This window comes from Eretmochelys imbricata, chromosome 13, assembly GCF_965152235.1.
Source record: "Eretmochelys imbricata isolate rEreImb1 chromosome 13, rEreImb1.hap1, whole genome shotgun sequence".
In the NCBI taxonomy this organism is placed as follows: Eukaryota; Metazoa; Chordata; order Testudines; family Cheloniidae; genus Eretmochelys; species Eretmochelys imbricata.
The window spans coordinates 33,759,101-33,785,555 of record NC_135584.1 but is presented as its reverse complement, the minus strand read 5'-3'; the positions used below and the strand labels follow the sequence as shown (position 1 = coordinate 33,785,555).

Here is a 26,455-nt window from a genome sequence, read left to right as displayed (position 1 = left end):
AACTGGTGTTTGCCTAAAGTATATCTTCCAGAAAGGTATCAGTCTTCAATTGAAGCCATCAAGAGATGGAAAATCTACCACTTCCCTTGGTAGTTTGTTCCAATTGTAAGGGGACTGTTGTCCCCTTAGTAACATTCAGTGGGGGTGTTTTAGTTGCTAAAAAATACTAAAAAGGGGAAAGGGTCGGTGGGGAATCAGGACCCCGAGACTGACAGCCCCCAGGAACAATGGGAAGAGGCCAATGCTCCAGGTCAGCCTGAATGACAGGGCGGGCAGGCTAATCAGGGAGTCAGGAGGCCAGGGAGGTCCTGTCCTCCGTGTGAGCTGGAATTACCTGGGTCAGACAGAGTGGGGCCGAGCTAAGGAAAAAGCAGGGACCCAAGCTTAGCCGGGGAGCAGAGCTGTGCCAGATCCAGAGGGACCAGAAAAGCAGCCCAGAGAGAGAAGACCCTGTCCTGGGAGCAGAGCTGAAGCAACCAGAGCCAGAGGGGCCAGAAAAGCAGCCCATGAAGCAGGTCAGTGCTGGGAGCAGAGTCACAGAAGCAGCCTGCAGAGCAGACCTGTCCTGGAAGCGGAGCTATAGCAACCAGAGGCAAAGGGGCCAAAGAAGCAGCCAGGGAGCTGGAGGCAGAGCAGCAGCAGCAGTGCTGAGACAGAGTGGTGGAGCTGGGGCTGGAGCAGTCTGGATGGCTGGGTGTGGTGAGCAGCTGCGAAGAGCGAGGGGGGACCCTTGGCAGTGGGCCCAGCACAGGGGGACGCCTCAGCCAAAAGGCTCTGCAGGCCAGGCTTGGATCGTAACCCTGACAGGGCAGGGGCGACACTGGGAAGAAGGGTCCTACCACTTAGAGCCTGAGAGCATGTGGCCACCACCAGAATCATAGAATCATAGAATATCAGGGTTGGAAGGGACCTCAGGAGGTCATCTAGTCCAGCCCCCTGCTCAAAGCAGGACCGATCCCCAATTAAACCATCCCAACTAGGGCTTTGTCAAGCCTGACCTTAAAAACTTCTAAGGAAGGAGATTCCACCACCTTCCTAGGTAATGCATTCCAGTGTTTCACCACCCTCCTAGTGAAAAAGTTTTTCCTAATATCCAACCTAAATCTCCCCCACTGCACCTTGAGACTATTACTCCTTGTTCTTTCATCAGCTACCACTGAGAACAGTCTAGAGCCATCCTCTTTGGAACACCCTTTCAGGTAGTTGAAAGCAGCTATCAAATCCCCCCTCATTCTTCTCTTCTGCAGACTAAACATCCCCAGTTCCCTCAGTCTCTCCTCATAACTCATGTGTTCCAGTCCCCTCATCATTTTTGTTGCCCTCCACTGGACTCTTTCCAATTTTTCCACATCCTTCTTGTAGTGTGGGGCCCAAAACTGGACACAGTACTCCAGATGAGGCCTCACCAGTGTCGAATAGAGGGGGACGATCACATCCCTCGATCTGCTGGCAATGCCCCTACTTATACATCCCAAAATGCCATTGGCCTTCTTGGCAACAAGGGCACACTGTTGACTCATATCCAGCTTCTCGCCCACTGTAACCCCTAGGTCCTTTTCTGCAGAACTGCTGCCGAGCCATTTGGTCCCTAGTCTGTAGCGGTGCAGAGCAAGTGTCCAACCCACAGCATCCCTGCAGCACAGCCAGGGTCTGAGAAGAAGGCCTGGGACTTACAAGGGACAGACTGTGAACTGCCCTGATATTCCAGAGACACTGTTTGTGATGTTGCCTGCCACAGAGTGGGCTGATGTGTTTCCTTTAACCTTTCCCATTTTCCCTTATTCTTTTTAAAATTGTTGATTAAATAACTTGCATTTGCTTCAAATCTGTATGTAATGATCAGTGGGTCAGAGAAGTGCCCAGTGCAGAGAGAGTACCCCGGAGTGGGGACACCTTAGCCCCTGTCCTAAGTGACCACAGCAGGGTTGGGGTTCGAGCCCCCCAGGAATCCTGGTCCCAGTCTTGTCGGGGTTACAAGGACTCTGCCAGACAGGAGAGTGGAAGGGGAGTCCTCAAGGGAAGGGAGGCCACTGGGTAAAGGAAGTGGGAGCGAGGACTCAGATCCTTTCGCTAGCCCACTTCACTGGAGTAGTGCAGAAGCCAGGAAAGTTCCCCACAATAGCGGGACTATTCCCCCACTTACACAATGTTAAATCATCCTCACTGTTAAAAGTGTGTGTATTTTTTCTAATTTGAATTTGTCTCGCTTCACTTTTGCACTGGAAAAAAAAAAAGGTAGGGAAAAGATTTTTTTAAAAAGGGTGAGAAATAGTGGTTGTTGGGGAAAACACTCTCTCATCTTTCTGCTCTTTCCCCCACATCTTTTCCTTTGGCCAAAAAGGAAAAGAGTGAAAGATATTGTATTCTTTTTTCCCACCAAAAAAAAAAAAGTAAAAGAAAATTTTAGTGAAACATTTTCTGTTTTCTTTCATGAAATATACTTATCTTTTTTTTTCAAAAGGCTGTGTTCTTTAATAGAGCAGCCCCAGGTGTAATGACATCAAATGATTGGAAGCATGCTAGATTAACCTTAACTGGAAATGGGGAGCAAGGTTTTTTTTTAACAATGAGGGTAAGTAACCACTGGTTATGGGTGCCAGTAGAAAAACATAGACAGGTATTTAATACTATTAGAAATATTAATCTTTTTTAAAAACATAAAAAGCGGGACTGTGGGATGATGTTACAAACCTTGACTCAGGGAAGCAATCTTTATTCACAGTACTCATCCTACTGAAGGCAAAATATTTTTTTTTCCACATGATAGTAAATTCTGTAGAAAGTGACAGCTAGCTAGCTAGATAATATGAAGGCTTGGTAAACTTTGAACTCACCTTTCAATGCTACAAAAATTGCTGCAGCATCGGTGTGGACGGTTAGAAGGTGCAGATAGGTGGGACAGTTTTCAAAAGTCTTCAGCTTTCAAGAAGTCAGTCTAGCAGCTTAAACCAGATCTATCTACCTATCATCAAGACATTCTTGTCTACTTTATAATTAGATTTTCCCAAATTCTAGTGACCATGGTACCTAGGCATTGCACAGGAGTTATAAAAACAATCAAACTGGCTGGAAGATCAGTCAATAGTCCATTCCAAGTGTGGAGATTAGTCATGTTTCTCAACCTTCGCACACACCCTGAGCAGATTTTCTGATCTTCTGGTGATGTTGTGAGTCCTCCAGTGAGACCTGAGGTTGGCAAGGGAGGACTTTTTCAGAGTGACTGCAGAAGGATGTTCCAAATTCTTGCTCTTGCAGTTGAGAATTTCTTCCCCTAGGTCCCTGGGTGTATGCCTAGGCTATATTACTAACTATTTCAGTGTTGCTCAGGTCACTTAAAATGGGAGGAATCCTGCAAACACACCCACTGCAAACATAATTAATGTTGCTTCCTTTCTTCTTATACTCGGTTCTTCTATCCTAGAGTACACCTGGACGTAGCCTTCAAACCCTTGCAAATATCAGGGAACATGTCCATGCTCAAAATGTAATTCCACTAATCCCTGGGAAAGTTTACCCTTCAGAAGACATGCTGTTGTGGTTTTCTGAGCATGGGTGTTCCTTCAGCGCATACTTGCCTGGAGCTGGTCCTCCATCGGTTCCTGAGAAGAAGCAAAAAGCCTGGTGTTAATCTCCATTGTGTTATCTTTAAAGCATGCTTTCCCCAGGTGTTAATTAATGGGTCTAAACTGTTTAGGTGGGAGAGAAATTTCAGAAGGAGCCTTACACAGGACAATTGTCCTGAAGAGAACTTATTAAAGATAAATAAGAGCAGGACACCTATTTCTGAACCAGAAGTGGGAAGCTTGCTTCAAGAATGGCTAAGTAGAATTGTCTAGACTGTGTTATACAGGAGGTCAAGATTAGATGAAGTAATGGTAGAACTGGTTGGAAATTTTCCATTTAAACTTTTTTTCTTTTTTTTTTTTTGTTGGAAAACTGGGTTTTCAACAACATGAAACATTTTGCAGAAGTGTCTGTTTTCCTCAAAAAAATATTTTTTTAATGTCAGAAAATTGAAAACAGAATTTCTTTGGTCATTTTGGGGTATCTGATACTTTGATTAAAAGCCAAGAATTACAAACATGAAAAAAATTCTTTTCATTGAAATGTTCCATTGAAAAATATATAGCCCCCATTTCCTAACAAGCATTACATAATGGTCCCTCCTGGCCTTAGAATCTGAGAATGGCTATGTGGGGGAAAGAGCAATTGCGATAAGATAGTTCAGACATTGTGTTGAATTTGATGAATTGCTCCGTAATGATGGATACGATGCTGCTGCCTAGGACGAGCAGCAGAACCTCACTGACGTACTTAACTGTGACTCAGTGACCAGGGCTTTCCTATCTGTGCTGGAGTGGTAGATGGGGCCTATATCCTCCATCTGTGCCACCCATACACTCACCTTGCCTCTGGGTGCATAAACCAAGAGAACTGCTTTGCACTGCTCTGGTAGGCTGGTGATTTACTGATACTAATCTTGGCTGTCGGGATATTCAGATTTTAAAAAGTACAGAACTTTTTGATAGGCTTGTGTCCTCAGGCAAGTCGCTTCTCTACATGTCTCTGTGTCATCTTCAGCCTCTCATTTATTCAGATAGGGGCAGGGACAGTTTTCTACCCTGTCCTTTGACTTCCAATGAACATATTGGAACCCCAAACTCAGGGAAGGCTTGTAGGTACTACTCTTAAAACTAATAATAGTAGATGCTGAGACAAATGTGAGGATTTGGGTAATAATTTCATCATTCCTATGCACACTTCTGTTTCCCTCTGTGCTCTGTACCACTATGCACTTAGGTCTGGTCTATAGTACTGACTTATATCGGCACAACTATGTCTCTGGGGTGTGAAAAACCCAGTTACACCAACCTAATACCCCATGTAGACAGTGCTATGTTGATAGGAGAGCTTCTCCCGCCAACATAGCTACCGCCTCTCAGGGAGGTGGATTAACTACGCTCCTTCCAGTCACCATAGAGCATCTTCATTAAAGTGCTACAGTAGCACAGCTGCATCAGTGCATCATCTGAAGTGTAGATGTGCCCTAAGTCTAAAGGGAAGGGACAAGGAGGAAGCGGGGGGAGAGATAGCTCATGGTTTGAGCATTGGCTTGCTAAACCCAGGGTTGTGAGTTCAATCCTTAAGGGGGCCATTTAGGGATTTGGGGCAAAAATTGGGGATTGGTCCTGCTTTGAGCAGGAGGTTGGACTAGACGACCTCCTGAGGTACCTTCCAACCCTGATATTCTATGATTCTATGAGATGATGGACTCACAAAGCTGCCTGGTTGGAGACCCAGAGTCACTGACATATTGAATAAAGCCTATGTATGTAAATGACGGTTGTGAAAGAGGTAATGGAAACACCTACCACAGCAAGGGCCCTGAGCTGGGGAACGGTGTCTGACGATGGCTGTGATAAGAGCTGGGCTCACAGAGATTCAGGAGCTGTCACCTAGGACTGACAGACAAAGAGACAGGGGCAGAGACAAGACAGATTCTCCAGCAGCTTGGTCTGGGGGGAGCCCTGGCGTTGGCCTGTCTGAATTCTGAACCACCAAGGGACTGTTTAAAAGTGGATCTATGACAGAAGCACTGGGACAGGCCCAACTGAATGGTTATTTGACCTATTAATGTCCTAGGATTCCTACCAAGTAAACAACTGTAGAAGCAGCAACATGTCTGTTAGATGCTGTGGCTGATCTCCCATTCAACTGTTATCACACCTCTTCTTTGGCAGGCGCAATTGCTTTTGACTTGAGTGAGAAGAAATGGTGTTCAGAACCACTGAGGACAAGAACAGTAGTTCACACTTGTACTATGCCTCCTGTGTCTGAAATACCCACGTATGTAGCTGTGAAAATAACCGACTTTTCTAGTCACTAGCTGAATTGAAAATCTGAAAGAAAGTATTTTAGATGATGATGATGATGATTCAGTGAACCAAACAAGTTGAAAAAAATTATTTTGGGTTGAACAAAAAGTTTAGCCAGATTCCCTAAACATAATATTTTCCTTTTCTCATTTTGGAGTTTTTAACCATTCTTAAGAAAATAAAATTGCAATAAAATTCTAAATGAAAAAGTATTTTTTTAATCAAACAATTAAAATGTTTCTTTTTTAAATGTTGAAAGGAAATGTTTTGATTTCAAAACAAATCTGTTATTTTTTCTTTCCAACTGACAAAAATTTGGAAAACTCAACTCAAATTTGCCAACGGTTTTGGTCAACCTAAATCTGAACTTTTCATCCATAAAACATTTTGTCACTGACAGCAACACTGAGTGCTTCGGAAAATCGTAATTTACCTCCTTTGGTCAATTAGTCACGGGGGCCAGGCAGTAAACTGTGATATAACACACACACATTAAGACAAGGGATTATTCTTGAGTTCCAGTGTTTGGATCATCATTAATAGAGCAGTTGTGAGATTCCAACACAAATCTCGAACACTCCCCAAGGTTCAGAGATGTTTGAATCCATATTTCCAGATCAGATGCATTACTAAGTTACATGAATAGATAACAATGCGAAAAAATGTAACATAGATACACAGAGGGTTGCTTGATTTATTTTTAAATCATTCTTATAATGGCATACTCCAGTGCTGGGGGTGGCATACAAATTTAGAGTGAGAAATGATTACAAATGGGAACTGCTAGTTTAGATAGATAGATTAGATAGATAGAAATTACGACTGTTACTGTACTAGTTTTACCATAACCCAAAGGATTATCTAGTTCAATTTTCATAGAGAAGGTTCATTTTAGAAATACTGAGCTGATGGTTCTTCCCAAAGCTTCTTTCACATCCTTGTTCCTCAGGCTGTAGATGAGGGGATTCAACATAGGGATGACCAGGGTATAAAACACAGACACCACTTTGCTCTGAGCTGGAGATGCTAGCGAACTGGGCTGAGTATACATGAAGGTAAGAGTCCCGTAAAATAAACTCACGGACATCATGTGGGAGGTGCAGGTGGAGAAGGCTCTGCGTCTGCCCTCAGCAGAGCGAATCCTGAGGATGGCGGAGATGATGTAGGCATAGGAGACAAAAATGACCATGGAAGTGCTCACAATGATGAGGCTGGATAAAGTGAACAGCACCAGTTCATTGATGTCTGTGTTGGTGCATGAGAGGCCTAGCAGGGGTGGAACGTCACAGAAGAAGTGATCTATCTCATTGGACCCACAGAAATACAGTGTAAAGGTGAAGACTGTTTGCACCATGGAGTTTACACCGCCGCAAATATAGGAACCCAGCAGCAGCTGAACGCAAACCTGCTTGGACATGGCGATGGGATACAGGAGTGGGTTGCAGATGGCGGTGTATCGATCATATGCCATGGCTGCCAGGATGAATGTCTCAGTGGTGACAAAGACAGCGACTAAGAAGAATTGGGTGGCACATCCGTTGAAGGAAATGGTTTTGCTGCCTGCTAGGAAGCTCGCCATGGCTTTGGGGGCGATGGTGGAGGAGTAGCAAAGGTCTAAGAGCGACAGGTTCATGAGGAAGAAGTACATTGGGGTGTGCAGGCGAGAGTGGGCTTTAATAAGGAAGACCATGATGGTGTTCCCCAGCACAGTTGTCATGTAAATCCCCAGAAACACCACAAAGGGGCCCACCTTGAGCCCCAGACCACTTCCAAACCCCAGCAGGATGAATTCCGTCAGTGCTGTGTGGTTTCTCTCTTTCACTGTCTCCATTTTCTTGGGAAAAGGAATGAGATAAGCATTAAAAATAGAAGCAAAGGGCTAGGGCTAAGGAGAATACCACAGGTTAAAGGCCCCATTTGTAGCTCTCTCCCATTGAAAATGAAGGCAAGTCTCCCCTTGGTTTTCATAAAAGTGGACTGAACCCTTAGAAATGTCATTAAATTTCTTCTTAATAAATCTCCAGAAGTTCTGTTAGAAATTTTGACTTTTCTACAATAGAGCACCAATTTATTAACTTTCCCATATAACAGTTATTTACAAGAGGAAAATTTGCCCCTAGAAGACAGGATTCTGATACTCTTATTATAATATTACACACTGAGATCCATGGGACTCCCTTTGGAGTGAAGACGTACTCGACACGAGGTGTGTGGTGAAATGTGGCCCTCAATCCACACAATCCTTTATTTTAAGGCTAGAAGGAGCAAGGTGAGCATTTAGTATGCAGCAAGCCCAATAGTTTGTGACTGAACTAGAGTATAACTCTGTCTCTCTCAAAGTTAGGAAATGCCAGGATTAAAGTTGCCCGTGCAACTTTCATTCACCTCCCTGTATGTATACATTATGATTAGACTTGTACAGGTTGGATTTTTAGAGGTACTTGACAGCAAACACATACATTGATGAAAAAACATTTCGATCAGTAACCACTGAAATTTACAGACAGACAGTCAAAAAACGCTACTTGAGAACCTACTGGAGTTTGATATAAGGATATTTATTTTGTACACGTTGACATGTGAGGCTTACAATTTGTGTTTTATTGGTTATAAAGCTTTAACTTTTTATATCTCAATGTGTACAGTCATTAAATAATTAGCATCTAACCCCCTTTGTTTGACCCCCTCGCATAATTTCCCATAACTGTGAAAATTTCAATTGATAAAAATTGAAAAAAGGCTTAAAAATAAACATTGATATTTTTTGTTGAAATGTTATTAAAACATTGAATTATTCCAAGGCTAATTATGATAGAGTCTTTAATTACCTGATCACATATTATTGTTTCCACAGTACCCCTGCCTCATCCAGTGCACAGGATGGATGGGGCTCACCTACTGAACAGTTATTCAGTATATTTTTTGTGTCTTCGTTGTTCAGTGGATGACCCCAAGACTTACTTACTTCATGCTATTCAAACCCTGATCTCGAGAGAGAATGATTAATTTCCCCCGGGGCTTTCCCATAGTGCCCATCACTATAGTATCTGAGCTCTTCACAAACAAGAGTGAATTTGTTTTCACAGCACTGGAGATGAGAGATTTTTAATCTGCCCCCAAACTTTCCCTTTCCCAGTCCTGGCTCTTCCTCAAGCCTGATTCCTTGTATCATTCTGTTTTCCACGCCGAGCTAGTCCAAGTCCCCTCTCCTCAGGCTTCTCATACCAGTCACAGTCTCCTTCCACATCCAGTTTCACTCATCACTTTGTCTAAGTTCATCTTTCCCACAAGCTCCCAGACCCAATCTCCCTTTCCAGGCTCCTCATCCAATTTTGCTATCTTCCCCCCATCCCCATGTCAGTTCTTTCTCCTAGTCTCTTTGCCCAGCCAGGGCTGGTTCTGCCATTTCACACTAGAGTCTCATTGGATTTGTCTACCATGCCTCCTCACCTCTTCCACGCTTTTCTACTAGTTCTCAGCCCCTGCTCAGCCAGCCCCAGTATCCCCCCCACACCTTCTGATTTTAGTCTCCCCCTCACCTACTTGCTATCAACACTCACTCTCCCCTCCTTCATGTTCCTTCCTGGCCTCCAGTCTCCTTCCCCCTGTAGTCTCCCTCCCAGCTCTCAGCGCTAGTTTTATTGCCCAGTTAGCCCCAGTTTACCTCCCAGCTCCCAGTTTCCATGTTGTGTCTCCCCTCCATGCCAGCTTCCAGTTTTTCTCCCATCACCTTAGTAAAAAAACAAAAACAAAAAAAATCTTGACTTAATCTGGAGACCTTTCTTTCTTATTTTCACCCAAAGCCTAATACATTGTGACCCTGGTCCTTGATTCTGGTGCTACTGTAGCAATTGTAATAGTAAAGACCAGTCATAATTTTTTTTCAGCACAATAGTGGACTCTCAATTAAATGAAAGTATTCACATAAAATGTCTGCTTTCCTCAAAACAATTCCATTTTTTATTGGAAAATCATTCTCCCTCCCTCAGTGTGTAATCAAGTTTTCAACTGAACATTTTCAGTTTTTCAGTGAAAACTGAAAACTTTCGGTAGGGGAAAAAAATTCAGAGCAGTTCTTATGATAACAAACACAAACAAAAATTAGGTTTAGTGACACTTCAGGTTGCATCAGGCACTCTCCACCAACCAAAATCTAAAAGCATTGAAACCAGAATTGAAAGAAAAGTTTTCTGTATTCCTTGCCACCATCATATTATAGGCAGCACTGTTGATAATTCACTATGAAATTCCATAAGGCTTTCAGATTGATTTCCAACAGAAGCCTGAAATCAATACATACCACAGTCTCATTCAACTTGCAAAACCTTAATAGCAACCTCATGCTCTCTTCTGTCAATGGATCAGCGTATCTGTCTGTCACACAGCTTAAGTACTTGCCATATTCATCTGCTTTAATGTTCCTAAGAGCTGGAATTTGAAAATGTCACTCCAGACCAAAGGGCCAAAACAATTGCAGCAGTTAGGGTTCTATCAACAGCCAGAAAAGTCACTTTTACCCCCGGCAATATCTCCTCCTCACTGATCTCTCAACAATGAGCACTAACTTCACTGATGAGTCTTTCTGCTTTGTTCCAGAACCTGCTGGGACATGGTCCCCAGGTGCTTCAAATGGTTCAAAACTTCAAGCAAGATATTTGTTTTAATGTTGCTTTGTTTTGGGATTGCAGTAATTTCCCAGATTGAAATATTGGGCTCACATGAACTGAGTGTGTTTTTAGTCTTCTTTCTATAAAGACACTGGTTACCCTCCTCAAAAGAACACACTCAGTGAAGCCAACTGTGTGACTACTCTCATTGAGTAGTGCTTACTGATGCAACTAGTTCCACTGAGTAAGGGGTGTGGAATTGGACCAATCTGAATAACAATTCTTTCTTTCGTCTTCTTTTTTTTTTATTTCAGAATTTCCCATGGAATGGGAATCTGAGTTCTAAGCCAGCTCTAACACAGACAAAACTAATTCAACAGAGAGCATTCATATCTGGTCAATTGTGCAGGTGCACTGTGTCCACACAGCATCAGGTTGTATCAGGAAAAGATGTGTGTACTCTGGGTAGGAATTCCAGTGTCCCCTATTGTCACCTCCTAGAATGTTACCTTGTTGAACATTTTCACAGTGCATTGTGCCTCTCCCTTATACCTCTAGGAATCTAGGTTGAAATGGGAATCTAGGGTGGGAATCTAGGGTGAAATGTTGACAAATCCCTCCATTCCATCCAATAGCCTGCGGCTCTTATATATGAATTGTCCACTGCAAAGATGCATGCAGTGCGAGAAACACAGCACTCTTCTCCATTTTATGTACAAAACAAAAAAATATGTTTTATTTTCAAGGCCCTTGTGCTTAGGTAGAGTCACCTGAGGATGAGTGAACAGACAGTCGTGAGGATACACCTGTACAGCTTCCCAAGACCAGGTGCATGTGCAAGAGAGGTGGTTTGGGGCCCATCCAATGAGCATCAAGTGCAGGGACTGGGTTGTGATGCAAACCTGGGATGACCAGCAGTGGCTCCAGGACTTTCAGATGCAAAAAGCCACATGCCTGGAGTTGAGGGTCAAGCTCATTCAAACCCTGAAGTGCACAGACATTGAGATAAGCACTGTCCAGACCTTGGACAACGGAATGCATGTTGCCATGTGAAATCGTGCAACCTCATATTTCTACAAGTCAGTGGGGAATCAATTTGATGCTGGAAAATCAGTTTTGGGGTATGTCAAGGTTCCTTCCCCACTCTGAACTCTAGGGTACAGATGTGGGGACCTGCATGAAAACCTCCTAAACTTACTTTTACCAGCTTAGGTTAAAACTTCCCCAAGGAACAAACTATTTTACCCTTTGCCCTTGGACTTTCGCTGCCACCACCAAACGTCTAACTGGTATTATTATTAGGAAAGATTCCGTTTGGAAATGCCTTTCCCACAAAAAAAATCCTCCCAAGCATTACCACCCCCTTTCTGGGGAAGGTTTGATAAAAATCCTCACCAATTTGCATAGGTGACCACAGACTCAAACCCTTGGATCTTGAGAACAATGAAAAAACATTCAGTTTCTTAAAAGAATTTTAATAGAAGAAAAAGTAAAAAGAATCACCTCTGTAAAATCAGGATGGTAAATACCTTACAGGGTGATCAGATTCAAAACATAAAGAGAATCCCTCTAGGCAAAACCTTAAGTTACAAAAAGACACAAAAACTGGAATATCCATTCCCTCCAGCACAGCTTATTCTCTCAGCCATTTAAAGAAATCAGAATCTAATGCATACCTAGCTAGATTACTTACTAAGTTCTAAGACTCCATTCCTGTTCTGTCCCCGGCTAAAGCATCACACAGACACAGAGAGAGGCTTTGTTTCTCCATCTCACCCCCTCCCAGCTTTTGAAAGTATCTTGTCTCCTCATTGGTCATTTTGGTCAGGTACCAGCGAGGTTCTCCTAGCTTCTTAACCCTTTACAGGTGAAAGGGTTTTTCCTCTGGCCAGGAGGGATTTTAAAGGTGTTTACCATTCCCCTTATATTTATGACAGGGTACATCATCATGCAGATATGCAAGGTGAGAAATAATGTCTTGCTGTTCTGAGTAGAAAACCTGGGCAATGTGCAGGGAATAATAAATGAATTCAATGACTTCCCTAATCTTGCTGAGTCCTTACTGGGTGCCCCTTTCCCCAGCTAGACTTTGAGTACATAAACCACAAGGGTTACTGTTCCATAGTACAGAGGCCTTGGTGAACCCTACTCGGTGATTTACTGAAATGAATGTTGGCTGGCTGGGAAAAGTCCATAGTCCTCAAAGCTTTAGAAATGCAGGGCTTTTTGACAGACTGAAAGCTAGGGCGTTCTCCCCAGACTGTCCAACTGACTTTAACAGGGTTTCTGTGCCAGCTCTGCCTCTCTCTTGGTGACTCGGCCCACCCTTTCCTTCTCTGGAAGTCAAACATCAACAACCTAAAGAAAATCAAGGAGAGGTTTAGCGATCACCAGGGGCAGGTTCAGGATGACTAGGGAGTGGACTTTGAAGGGCAGGTGAAAGCGTCTCATGAAAAGGATCAATCTCTGTGGAGGAAAACATTCCAGCAGCCTCTGATGCATGCTATGCAGTGCATAATATTGGTGAAATCAATGGTGAGACCCAGCTACTAGGCTGGATGAGTGAGGTGGACAGACTAGAGCTGTAAAAGTGTTTCTTGTCCTAGGCCTACAGTTGCAGTAGGATTCCTATTTTGTTCAATGGCAAGAGAAGAGATGGTAGAAGTTGATAAAGTACAGTTCGGAGCTGAAGAGAAATGGTCAAATGAAAAAAGTCCCATTCAATTATGTCACATGAAGGCAGACAACTCAATATTGACGCATTTTATAAGTGCTTGTACACAAATACTAAAAGTCGAAATACTAAGATGGGTGAGCTTGAGGGGCTGGTATTAAAGGAGGATTGTCATAAATATAAAGGGAAGGGTAACCACCTTTCTGTATATAGTGCTATAAAATTCCTCCTGGCCAGAGGCAACATCCTGTTACCTGTGAAGGGTTAAGAAGCTCAGCTAACCTGGCTGGCACCTGACCTAAAGGACCAATAAGGGGACAAGATACTTTCAAATCTTGGGGGAAGGAAGGCTTTTGTTTTGTGCTCTTTGTTTACATGTTTGTTCTCTCTTGGATCTGAGAGAGGCCAGACAGAAATCCATCTTCTCCAACCCATCCTAATCCAAGTTTCCAATACTGCAACCAGTATAGGTGAGCCAGGCAAGGCGGATTAGTTTATCTTTTGTTTTATGTGAATTTTCCCTGTGTTACAAGGGAGGTTTATTCCTGTTTTCTGTAACTTTAAGGTTTTGCCCGAAGGGGTATCCTCTGTGTTTTGAATCTGATTACCCTGTAAAGTATTTTCCATCCTGATTTTACAGAGATGATTTTTACCTTTCTTTTTTTTAATAAAATCCTTCTTTTAAGAAGCTGACTGATTTTCCCATTGTTCCAAGATCCAGGGGTTTGGGTCTTTGATGATTTTGTAACCAATTGGTTAGGATATTATTCTCAAGCGTTCCCCAGGAAAGGGGATGTGTAGGGCTTTGGGGGATATTTTGGGGGAAGACGTCTCCAAGTGGGCTCTTTCCCTGTTCTTTGTTTAAAACACTTGGTGGTGGCAGCGTACTGTTCAAGGACAAAGCAAAGTTTGTACCTTGCAGAAGTTTTAAACCTAAGCCGGTAAGAATAAGCTTAGGGGGTCTTTCATGCGGGTCTCCACATCTGTACCGTAGAGTTCAGAGTGGGGAAGGAACCCTGACAAGGATATTGACTTAATAAGCATAACAGAAACATGGTGGAATGATGATAATTAAGGCTAAGATTTAATCATGGGTATTTTTAATAAAAGTCATGGACAGGTCACAGGCAAGAAACAAAAAATCAGGGGCCTGTGCCTTTCCATGAGTTATACCATAAATAGCTCTGATTGACTCATGGGGGGATGCTGTGATGGGCGGCAAGGTGGTGGGGGGAAGACCCTGGTACCATCTGCGGGGAGGAGCCTGGGGGTCACGCTGCTGCTCCCACCACCACCGGGGAGGGGAGCTCCGGGGGGGTGGCTGTCGCTCCGACTGCTGCTGGAGGCGGGGTAGGGAAGCCCTGGGGGCAGTGGCTGTTCTTGCCTCGGCTGGGGGGAAGCCCCAGGGTGCCAGGCATTCCTCCAGCAGCCCCAGGACAACTGCTGGGCATCGCTGAGCTGTGGCTGTTCCCGCCGCCCCCAGGACTGCTACTCAGGCAGTCCCTGGTGCCCTCTGCATCGGTCACTGCTTGGGCAGGGGCCAGGGGCCAGCTGCCTGGAGATGCCAGAACAATGGCTGGTGCGGCTGGCTGCGGGACCGTCCGAGTGGCTAGCTGCAGAGGTGCTCTGACAGAGCCAGGCTGTCACCCGTTCAACTGTTATCATGTCTCTTCTTCTGCAGGTGTAATGGCTACTGACTTCAGTGAGAGGAAATGGTGTTCAGAACCACTGAGAGTGAGAACAGTAGTTCACACTTGTACTATGCCTCCTGTGTCTGAAATACCCACGTATGTAGTTGTGAAAATAACCAACTTTCCTAATCTCTGGCTGAACTGAAAACTTGAAGAAAAAAAAAGAATGTGTTTTGGGTTGACACAAAATTATTTTTTAGATGATGATGTTGATGATGAGGCGACTTTTTCTGTAATAATAACTTTCACTTGGCCATCCAAACAATACACACACCACAAGCTGGTAAAGAGAGAGAGACCAGTATTAATGTAACAAGTCCTGGTATTTCAGCACCAAGGCTGAGGTTTTCAAAGGGACCAATGGTATTTTATCACCCATCTCCCACTGAATGACAATGGGAACTGGGCACCAGTAGCACATACCCCTGTCATTTGAACTGAAAATAAAAGGGGGCTGTTTAGAAGTGCTCATTGTTGGCTTAACGGTGTCACCCCCCCCGACCCATTGAAACCAGAGATAAAAGTGCCATTGACTGCAACACTGAGTGCTTCTGAAAATCCTACCAGAAAAGTAGGAGCCAGCCAGTAAAGTGTGACATAAACACACACACACACACACACACACACACACACATTAAGCCAAGGGACTATTTTTTGAGTTCCAGTGAGTGGATCAGCATTGATAGACCAGTGGTGAAATTCCGACACAGATCTCAAACACTCCCCAAGGTTCAGGGGCATTTTAATCCATATTTCCAGAACAGATGCATTTCTAAGGTACATGAATAGATAACAATGTGGAAAAGTGTAACATAGATACACAGAGGGTTGATTGATTTATTTTTTAAATCACTTTTGTAATGGCATACTCCAGTGTTGAGACTGGCGTACAAATTTAGAAAGAGACAAGAACAAATGGGAACTGCTAGTTTAGAAAGACATATAGATAAATTGATAGATAGAGGGGGTGTATGGGGATAGATAGATAGATAGATTAGTTTAGATTAGATTATGACTATTACGGTACTGGTCTTTCCATAACCCAAAGGATTATTTATTTCAATGTTCATAGAGAAGGTTCATTTTAGAAACACTGACCTGATGGTTCTTCCCAAAGCTTCTTTCACATCCTTGTTCCTCAGGCTGTAGATGAGGGGATTCAACATAGGGATGACCAGGGTATAAAACACAGACACTATTTTGCTCTGAGCTGGAGATGCTAGTGAACTGGGCTGGGTGTACATGAAGGTAACAGTGCCGTAAAATAAACTCACGGACATCATGTGGGAGGTGCAGGTGGAGAAGGCTCTGCATCTGCCCTCAGCAGAGCGAATCCTGAGGATGGCGGAGATGATGTAGGCATAGGAGACAAAAATGACAATGGAAGTGCTCACGATGATGAGGCTGGATAAAGTGAACAGCACCAGTTCATTGATGTCTGTGTTGGTACATGAGAGGCCTAGCAGGGGTGGAACGTCACAGAAGAAGTGATCTATCTCATTGGACCCACAGAAATACAGTGTAAAGGTGAAGACTGTTTGCACCATGGAGTTTACACCGCCGCAAACATAGGAACCCAGCAGCAGCTGAACGCAAACCTGCTTGGACATGGCGATGGGATACAGGAGTGGGTTGCAGATGGCGGTGTATCGATCATATGCCATGGCTGCCAGGATGAATGCCTCAGTTGTGACAAAGACAGCGACTAAGAAGAATTGGGTGGCACATCCGTTGAAGGAAATGGTTTTGCTGCCTGCTAGGAAGCTCGCCATGGCTTTGGGGGCGATGGTGGAGGAGTAGCAAAGGTCTAAGAGTGACAGGTTCATGAGGAAGAAGTACATTGGGGTGTGCAGGCGAGAGTGGGCTTTAATAAGGAAGACCATGATGGTGTTCCCCAGCACAGTTGTCATGTAAATCCCCAGAAACACCACAAAGGGGCCCACCTTGAGCCCCAGACCACTTCCAAACCCCAGCAGGATGAATTCCGTCAGTGCTGTGTGGTTTCTCTCTTTCACTGTCTCCATTTTCTTGGGAAAAGGAATGAGATAAGCATTAAAAATAGAAGCAAAGGGCTAAGGAGAATGCCACAGGTTAAAGGCCCCATTTGTAGCTCTCTCCCATTGAAAATGAAGGCAAGTCTCCCCTTGGCTTTCATAAAAGTGGACTGAACCCTTAGAAATGTCATTAAATTTCTTCTTAATAAATCTCCAGAAGTTCTGTTAGAAATTTTGACTTTTCTACCATAGACCACCAATTTATTAATGTTCCCATATAACAATTATTTACAAGAGGAGAATTTGCCCATAGAGGACAAGATTCTGCTGCTCTTACCATGATCTTACTCACTGAGATCAATGGGACTCCCCTTGGAGTGAAGGAGTACTCGACATGAGGTAGTGTGGTGAAATGTGGCCCTCAGTGCACACAGTCCTTTATTTTAAGTCTAGAAGACAGCAAGATGAGCATTTAGTATGCATCAAACCCAATAGTTTGTGACTGAAGTAGAGCATAACTCTGTCTCTCTCAAAGTTAGGAAATGCCAGGATTAAAGTTGCCCGTGCAACTTTCATTCATCTCCCTGTACGTATACATTATGATTAGACTTGGACAGGTTGGATTTTTAGAGGTAATTGACAGCAAACACACACATTGATGAAAAAACATTTCCATCAATAACCACTGAAAATTACAGACAGGAAAAGTCAGAAAAACACTGCTTGAGAACCTACTAGAGTTTGATTTAAGGATTTTTTTTTTATACTTTGACATGTGACACTCACAATTTGTGTTGTAGCAGTTATAAAGCTTTAACTTTTTATATCTTTATGTTTACTGTCATTAAATAATTAGTGTCTAACCCTCTTTCTTTGAGCCCCTATGATTTCCCATAACTGTGAAAATTTAAATAGATAAAAATTGAAAAAAAAAGGCTTATAAATAAACGATATTAGCCAATGAAATTATATTAAAAAATTGAATTTTCTGCCAAGCCTAATTATGGTAGAGTCTTTAATAACCTGATCACATATTATTATTTTCGCAGTACCTCTCCCTCATCCAGTGCACAGGATGGATTTGGCTCACTTACTGGACCGTTATTCAATGTTTTGTTTTGTCTTAATTGTTCAGTGAGTGGCCACAAGACTTACTTACTGCACACTATTCAAACCCTGCTCTGGAGAGAGAATTATTAATTCCTCCATGGGCTTTCCTGCAGTGCCCATCACTATAGTGTCTGAGTGCTTCACAAACATCAATAAATTTGTTTTCACAGCACTGGAGATGAGGGATTTTTATTCTATCCCCAACCTTTTCTTTTCCCAGTCCTGGCTCTTCCCCAAGCCTGGCTCCTTGTTTCATCCTATTCTCCTCATCGAGCCAGTTTAAGTCCCCTCTCCTTTCTTTCTTATTTTCACGCAGAGCCTAGCACAATGTGACCCTGATCCTTGATTCTGGTGTTATTGTAACAATTGTAATAATTAAGGCCAGTCATATTTTTTTATCAGCAGAATAGTGGACTTTCAATTAAATGAAAATATTCACAAAAAATGTCTGCTTTCCTCAAAACAATTCCATTTTTCATTGGAAAATCATTCTCCCTCCCCCAGTTTGCAATTAAGTTTTCAACTGAATATTTTCAGTTCTTCAGTAAAAATGAAAACTTTCGGTAGGGAAAAAAGGTTCAGAGCAGTTCTTATAATAACAAATACAGTCAAAAATTAGGTTTAGTGACACTTCAGGTTGCGTCAGGACACTCCCCACCAACCAGAACCTAAAAGCATTGAAATCAGAATTGAAAGAAAAGTCTTCTGTATTCCTTACCACCATCACATTACAGACAATACTGTTGATAATTCATTATGACATTCCATAAGGCTTTCAGATTGATCTCCAACAGAAGACTGAAATCAATACATACCCCATCTTCATTCAACTTGCAGTACTTTAATAGTGCCCTCATGCTCTCTTCTCTCAATGAATCAGCATGGGTGCGTAACACACAGCTCAAGTACTTACAAAGTTTATCTGCTTTAATGTTCCTAAGAGCTGGAATTTGAAAATGTTGCCCCAGACTCAAGGGCCAAGACTACTGCGGCTGTTAGCATTCTATCAACAGCTAGAAAAGTCACTTTTACCCCCAGCAATATATCCTCCTCACTGATCTCTCAACAGTGAGCACTAACTTCGTTGAAGTGTCTTTCTGCTTCGTTCCAGGACCTGCTGGGACATGGTCCCTGGGTGCTTCAAACGGTTCAAAACTTCAAGCAAGCTATTTTTTTTAATGTTACTTTGTTCTGGGATTACAGTGATTTCCCAGACTGAAATATTGGGCTCATATGAACTGAGTGTGTTTTTAGTCTTCTTTCCATAAAGATGCTGGTTACTCTCCGCAAATGAACATGCCTGGTGAAGCCAACTGTGTGACTAGTTCCACAACCCTTACTCTCATTGAGTAGAGCTTACTGATGCAACTAGTTCTGCTGAGTAAGGGGTGTGGAATTGGCCCCCATGTGAGTAACTGTTCCTTTTTTCTTTTTTTCTTAAAAAAAAAAAGAATTTCTTACAGAATGGTAATTTGAGTTCTAAACCAGCTCTACCATGGGCAAAACTAATTCAACAGACTGCATTCATATTCGATCAATTGTGCTGGTTCCTTGTGTCCACACAGCATTAGGGTATATCAGGAAAAGTTGTGTTGTACTCTGGATAGGAACTCAAGTGTCTCCCATGCCACCTTTTAGCATGTTACCTTGTGGGAGATTTTCACAGTGCATTGTGGAATACCCTTATGTCTCTCAGAGACTTGAGGGAATCCAGGGGGAAATGTTGATAATTCCCTCTGTGCCATCCAATAGCCTGCTGCTCTCATGCCTCGTGAATGAATTGTCCACTGCAAAGATGCATGTAGCGCAGAGAAACACAGCACTCTTCCCCATTTTATGCATACATATAGCATACGATTCTGTTTTATTTGCAATGCCCCAGTGCTCAGATAGAGTCAACAGAGGATGAGTGAACTGATAGTCCTGCAGATACACCCTTACAACTTCCCAAGACCAGGTGCACCCAGCAGAGAGGTGGTTTGGGGTCCGTTCAATGAGCACCGAGTGGAGGGACTGAATTATGATGCAAACCTGGGATGACAGCAGTGGCTCCAGGACTTTCAGATGCAGAAGGCCACATTCCTGGAGTTAAGGGCCAAGCTCATTCAAACCCTGCAGTGCACAGACATCGAGACGAGCACTGTCCAGACCTTGGAGAAAGGAATGCATGTTGCCATGTGAAATTGTTCAACCGCATATTTCTATCAGTCAGTGGGGAATCAATTTGATGCTGGAAAATCAGTTTGTGGGTACATCATCATGCAAGTATACAAGGTGAAAAATAGTGTCTTGCTATTCTGGGTAGAAAACCTGGGCAATGTGCAGGAAATAATAGATGAATTCAATGAATTCCCTAACAATGCTGAGTCTTTATTGGGAGCCCCTTTCCCCAGCTAGACTTTGAGTACATAAACCACAAGGGTTACTGTTCCATAGTACAGAGGCCTTGGTGAACTCTAGTGTGTGATTTACTGAAATGAATGTTGGCTGGCTGGGAAAAGTCCACAGTCCTCAAAGCTTTAGAAATGCAGGGCTTTTTGACAGACTGAAAGCTAGGGCGTTCTCCCCAGACTGTCCAACTGACTTTAACAGGGTTTCTGTGCCAGCTCTGCCTCTCTCTCGGTGACTCGGCCCACCCTTTCCTTCTCTGGAAGTCGAACATCAACAACCTAGAGAAAATCAAGGAGAGGTTTAGTGATCACCTGGGCAGGTTCAGGATGCCTAGGGAGTGGACTTTGAAAGGCAGGTGAAAGTGTCTCATGAAAAGGATCAATCTCTGTGGAGGAAAACATTCCAGCAGCCTCTGATGCATGCTGTGCAGTGCATAATATCGGCGAGACCAACGGTGAGACCCAACTACTGGGCTGGATGAGTGAGGAGCACAGGCTAGATCTGTAAATATGTTTCTTGTCTTAGGCCTACAGTTGCAGTAGCATTCCCGTTCTGTTCAATGGCAAGAGAAGAGATGGTAGAAGTTGATAAAGTACAGTTCGGAGCTGAAGAGAAATGGTCAAATGAAAAAAGTCCCATTCAATTACATCACATGAAGGCAGACAACTCTGTATTGATCAATTTTTAAGTGTTTGTACACAAATGCTTGAAGTTGAAATACTAAGATGGGTGAGCTTGAGGGGCTGGTATTAAAGGAGGACATTGCCATAATAAGCATCACAGAAACTTGGTGGAATGATGATAATCAATGGGACATGGTAATACCAGGCACAGAATATACAGGATTGACAGAATAGGTCATGCTGTTGGGGGAGAGGAACTATTGTGAAAGAAGGCATAGACTGAAATATAGCTGGGAGCGGACAACAAAGAGGATGGATCACTCGATAATTGCTCTGTTGTGTTCATTTCCGCTGAAGATCTGGCACTGGCCATTGTCTGAAGGCAGGACATTGGGCTACAGGGACCATTGGTCTGATCCAGTATGGCCATTTCTGTATTCTTATAGAAAAGCAAATCACTCTTTGAAAGAAATTTGCCAAACAAGACAATCCTACACATAATCTTCTCTGGACAATTAAAGCTGGACATAAAAGGTGTCCCCCTCACCACCAAGAAAATGGTGAATGTTCATTGAAAACCTGAAAGCGAAATTTTTCAGCTAAGACTACTGAAGAGCAAAATGTATTTTTTAAAAAATCTTCAAATTTTCCATGAAAAATATTTTTTTAATTGCTCCCGATTTTTAGTGAATATGAGATCATGCTCAAGGGAGACAAGGAAGACAAGTGGTCAAACCCAACACCTAATTCTCAGAGTTAAATTCATCCATTCCGGGAATAGAAAAAACATAGTCCAATTCCTCTAATTGGACAAACACCCTGAGAGAATGTCTTAGGTTAAGGCCGCAGACTGTGTGTCTGAGTTTCCTCTCATGGGTATAAACCACTCTCCAACCCTCCTGATTTTGCTACAGATGTCTGAATCTAACCTTGTTGATTGAAAAGCCCAGTGACTCTGGGGGGGATGCTTAGTTCTAATTTGTCCTGGGGCTCCTGGGTGGAGACATGGGAGGGAGGGGAAAGCAAAGACCATGGATTTTAAGAAGCCTTGTTAGCGATGAGTCACCGCCCTATGCTACTACACCTTTGTCTGCAGAAGCCACGGGACTGGATGAAAGAGCACTTCTCCCTCCCCAGCAGCCAGCCACCAATGGGACTGACGGAACCCAGAGACATCAGCAACAGCTAAGAGTTCCCACAGCCTAGCGGATTGTCACTCAGGAGACAAGCCAGCTAGTGAAAGAAGCAGCAGCGCTGAAACCAACACCATTGATGGCAAATAACATTCAGAAACACTATAAGAGTCAAGAAGTTAGAAAGACCTTCTTACGTGGCAAACCTTTCTTTCACTTAGTTCTTAATTCTCTGCCAGTGGGATTAAATATTGGAGTAATTTGCCGTGGGGTGTGGTGGTTTCTCTGGCAATTTTTTTTTAAATCAAGATCAGATGTTTTTCTAAAAGATGTGCTCTAGGAATTATTTGGGGGCAGTCATTTGACTTGTGTTCTACAGGAGATCAGGCTAGATGGTTACAGTGATCCCTTCTGCCCTTGGAATCTGGGAATCTATTACATTAAATAACCCTCTACTGTAACAAAACCACCGAGATTCACAGATTTCAAGGCCAGAATGGACCATTTGATCTTCTAACCTGACCTCCTGTATAATGCCAGCCAGAGAATTTCACCCTGTTAACCCTGGTCTGTGCCCAAAAACTTGTGTTTTATTAAAGCATTTTCGAGAAAGGCACTCTGTCTTTATTTAGACAGATGCCACCATTCCCCTTGGCGCTTTGTCCCGATGATTAAGCACTCTCTCACTGTCAGAAGTGTGTGGCTGATTTTTAACTTGAATTTCTCTGGTTTCTCTTTGAGACACTGGCTCTTGTTATGCTTTTCTCTGCAAAAATATAGATGCCTTTAATATCCAGAATATTCTCTCTGGGCTTATACTCTGTGATCAAGTCACCCCACCACACACACACACATACTCTCTCTCTCTCTCTCTCTCTCTCTCTCTCTCTCTCTCTTCTTTTTGGTAAGATAACCAGATTGTGTTCTCTATGTCTGGCGCACACAGACATTTCTTCCAGCTCTGAAATGTTTTTTGTCGTTCTTTTTTGCCATGTCTCCAACTTTTCAACATGAATTGAGGGTAACTGTGGGGATCACGAACTCTTAGTGTGATGTCGACAAAAAGGTTAATGACCTCTGCTACCAGGGGTTTACAGACATGATCAAATCATCTCTTAACTTTCTCTCGAATAAACTAAATACACTGGTCTCCCTTATTATTTCACAGTGAAAACTGAAATCAATCTTTTATCTCTTCTCTGCACCATTTTCATTTTTTAAAAAATATCCTTTTTGAAGTATGCACCAGATGCAGATATTAGAGGTCTCTCCAGTGCCATATACAGAGGTAATTAACTTCCCTATTCAGAGCTAGCCATTGAATACAACCTCCTATTTACCGTGTTCACAACAGCAAATTCATTAATTGCTCTGAGGTCTTTGAAGAGAGACGTTGGACTGGGCAGCTTGGAGCTGAAATGGAGGAAAGACAGAATTCAAGGATAAAATCGAAAGATTTTGCCTCTCATAAGACCCTCCAGGACTTGGCAGAGACTGAGAATTGCTAGCTCAGTCGCTTCAATGGGATTTGGCCACCAGTGGAAGTCACAGCTTTGATAATGTAGTCTGATGCAGAATTAACTCTTAAGTGGAACCAGAGAACTGCAGTAATTTCTCCATCATCACAGAATTACCCGAATATCATTAGGTGTTGTCTGGGATTCTAGTGACCAAACCCCAGCTACCTTTCCTCTCATGGAACAGATTCTTATCTGTGGTGACAATCTGTAAATACGCTTACAATTTTAAGCATAATACAGTTGAAAAGAAAAAATCCACTGTTAACAGTAAGACTGGGAATAAGGTGTTCCATGATGTGAGTAAGGAATCCAGTACTAAATGTGTATATGTAACTACTGTCAAAATAGCTTTTAGCTTAAAGAAAATACCTACTCCTAAATTTCTTACTAAGACTTTACTCCATTCTTATTCAGGCAAAAATCCCTTTAATTTGACCTGGATTAAGACAGACAATATTCTATCTAAAGGTAAAAGCTCTCAAATGGAACCCCTGCAATCTTCCAGGAAAAGAAATTATGAAGAAATAATTCATATATATATTCATCCATAGACTGATAAAATTCATATTTAAGGCACCAATTCTTCCACCCTTTTTATAAATCAGTGGGATTACTCATGGAAAGAGAGATTCTATCATCATGCCTTGTATTACAACCATACAGAAAAGTTGATTAAAAATTGGCTAGAATCTCAAAAAGATTCACCTCCCAAAATAAATACATAAATAAACTCCAATTTTATTATGAATGGGTTGAACTTGGATAACTAGGTCTTGATCTTCTTACAGTGAAGCCAAAGGCTGTTTTGCCATCAAGTTCATCTCTCAAGGCTGGGATTGCCACAGAACAGCAGTGAATTAAGGAGTCAGCTGACTAACTCTGAAAATCACTCCAAAGGTACTTTTCTATCCCTCCCCATGGGATTTGAGCACTTCCAAAACATTCATGAATGTATCTTCTCAACATCCTCTGGGATATGGAATTTCAGGTGATGGAGACAGCAAGAGAGGACAACTGCACAGCATTGACAGAATTCATCCTGCTAGGGTTTGGAAGTGGTCCAGCACCTCACATCGTCCCCTTTGTGGTGTTTCTGGTGATTTACATTACCACCGTGCTTGGGAATGCCGGCATGATCCTCCTCATTAGAGCCAACTCTCGCCTGCACATGCCCATGTACTTCTTCCTCATGAACCTGTCAGTCTTAGACCTCTGCCAGCATGATCCTCCTCATTAGAGCCAATTCTCGCCTGCACACGCCCATGTACTTCTTCCTCATGAACCTGTCAGTCTTAGACCTCTGCTTCACCTCCACCATCGCCCCCATAGCCATGGTGAGCTTCCTAGCAGGGAGAAAAGCCATTTCCTACAATGGATGTGCCACCCAATTCTTCTTCTTTTCTGTCTTCCTCACTGTTGAAGGGTTCCTGCTGGCAGCCATGGCGCATGATCGGTACACTGCCATCTGCAACCCACTCTTGTACCCTGTAATCATGTCCAAGTGGGTTTGTGTTCAGTTGGTGGCGGGGTCATATTTTGGTGGCTGCGTGAACTCCAAGGTGCAGACTGGCTTCACCTTTTCACTGCACTATTGTGGATTGAATGAGATTGATCATTTCTTTTGTGACGGCCCTCCCCTGATTAGTCTCGTCACCAGTGATACGTATGTCAATAACCTGGTGATGTTTACCTTATTTGGCCTTGTCATAGGGAGAACCTCCCTGTTTGTGCTCATCTCCTATGCTTATATCATCTCCACCATCCTCAGGATTCGCTCTGCTGAGGGCAGACACAAACCTTTCTCCACCTACACATCTCATATAATAGCGGTGAGTTTATTTTATGGGTCCACAGCTTTCATGTATGCACAGCCCACCTAGTTAACTTCTCTGTACCCAAGGAAAGCGGTGTCTGTGTTTTACACCTTTGTCATCCCCATGATGAATCCCCTCATCTACAGTCTAAGGAACAAAGAGGTGAAAGAAGCTTGGGGCAGAACTATGGGGAAGAAATCTTTGAAAGGTTGAACCTTGCTTATGAACATAGAGACCAGATCTGCCTGTGCAGGGCTTTTGTGAACTTCTGAAATGTGAACAAAAAAACAACAAGAAGAAATACAAATTTCTGACAAAATATGTAATTGCTTTTCTTTGTCATTTTTCTCCAGCTATAAACTAATGAATATTTGGGATCAGTGTATGAATGGTGGGGGGGACAACACGGGAGAGTAGGGGACTACCTCAAAATATCTATCTAGCCATCTCAGCTGTGGAACTCATTACCACTGGATATTATGTAATCAAATAAATTTGCAGAATTCTAAAATGGCTTCATTGTTTATAGGGACCTCCTGCTTTGGGGTATGAAACAACTGTTACTCTCTCATTTAGGAAGAATTTTTCTCCATGATTCAGATTATAATACTGTTGTCTTTGAAACAGCTGACACTGGGCACTACTGGAGATAGGATGATGATGCATGGCAATTCTTCTGCTCCTATAACATTCCAGATCATTGACTATACAACATATTTGTGACAATAAAGTATTTCCATATTTATTTATATATTTCCGTATATTGATAATAGGAATTACCTCAGTCCAAATCATTGGGTAATATAAATTTGGTTTAGCCAATCTGACTTCAGTGGAGCTACTTGGATTTAAGCCTGCTCAGAATCTGGCCCTTGAAGTATCTCTGATGTCATGGTGAGGTAGCTGTTGGAAAATGGTGAAAAATGTGACATCTGTATCAGGTAATGGAAACAGATAGAGTCTATGTTAGACTGGTTCATCTATGTGTAATACTCCTGTGTTGTGTCTGTAACACACCTCAG

General features: G+C 42.9%; 2 protein-coding genes and 1 pseudogene across 2 annotated transcripts; 1 reads left to right on the top strand and 2 right to left on the bottom strand.

The window, feature by feature from the left end:
* Positions 1–6,762: 6,762 nt before the first annotated feature.
* LOC144273516 (olfactory receptor OR9H1-like) lies at positions 6,763–7,707 on the bottom strand. Its single transcript, XM_077832138.1, has one exon. It carries the CDS (start codon positions 7,705–7,707, stop codon positions 6,763–6,765), a length of 945 nt encoding a protein of 314 aa, XP_077688264.1.
* Positions 7,708–15,927: 8,220 nt separating this feature from the next.
* Positions 15,928–16,872, bottom strand: LOC144273531 (olfactory receptor OR9H1-like). The gene has a single exon (XM_077832163.1). The coding sequence runs from the start codon at positions 16,870–16,872 to the stop codon at positions 15,928–15,930; it is 945 nt and encodes a 314-aa protein (XP_077688289.1).
* A 7,738-nt stretch (positions 16,873–24,610) lies between these two features.
* LOC144273840 (olfactory receptor OR9H1-like) lies at positions 24,611–25,646 on the top strand (annotated as a pseudogene).
* The last annotated feature ends 809 nt before the right edge of the window (positions 25,647–26,455 follow it).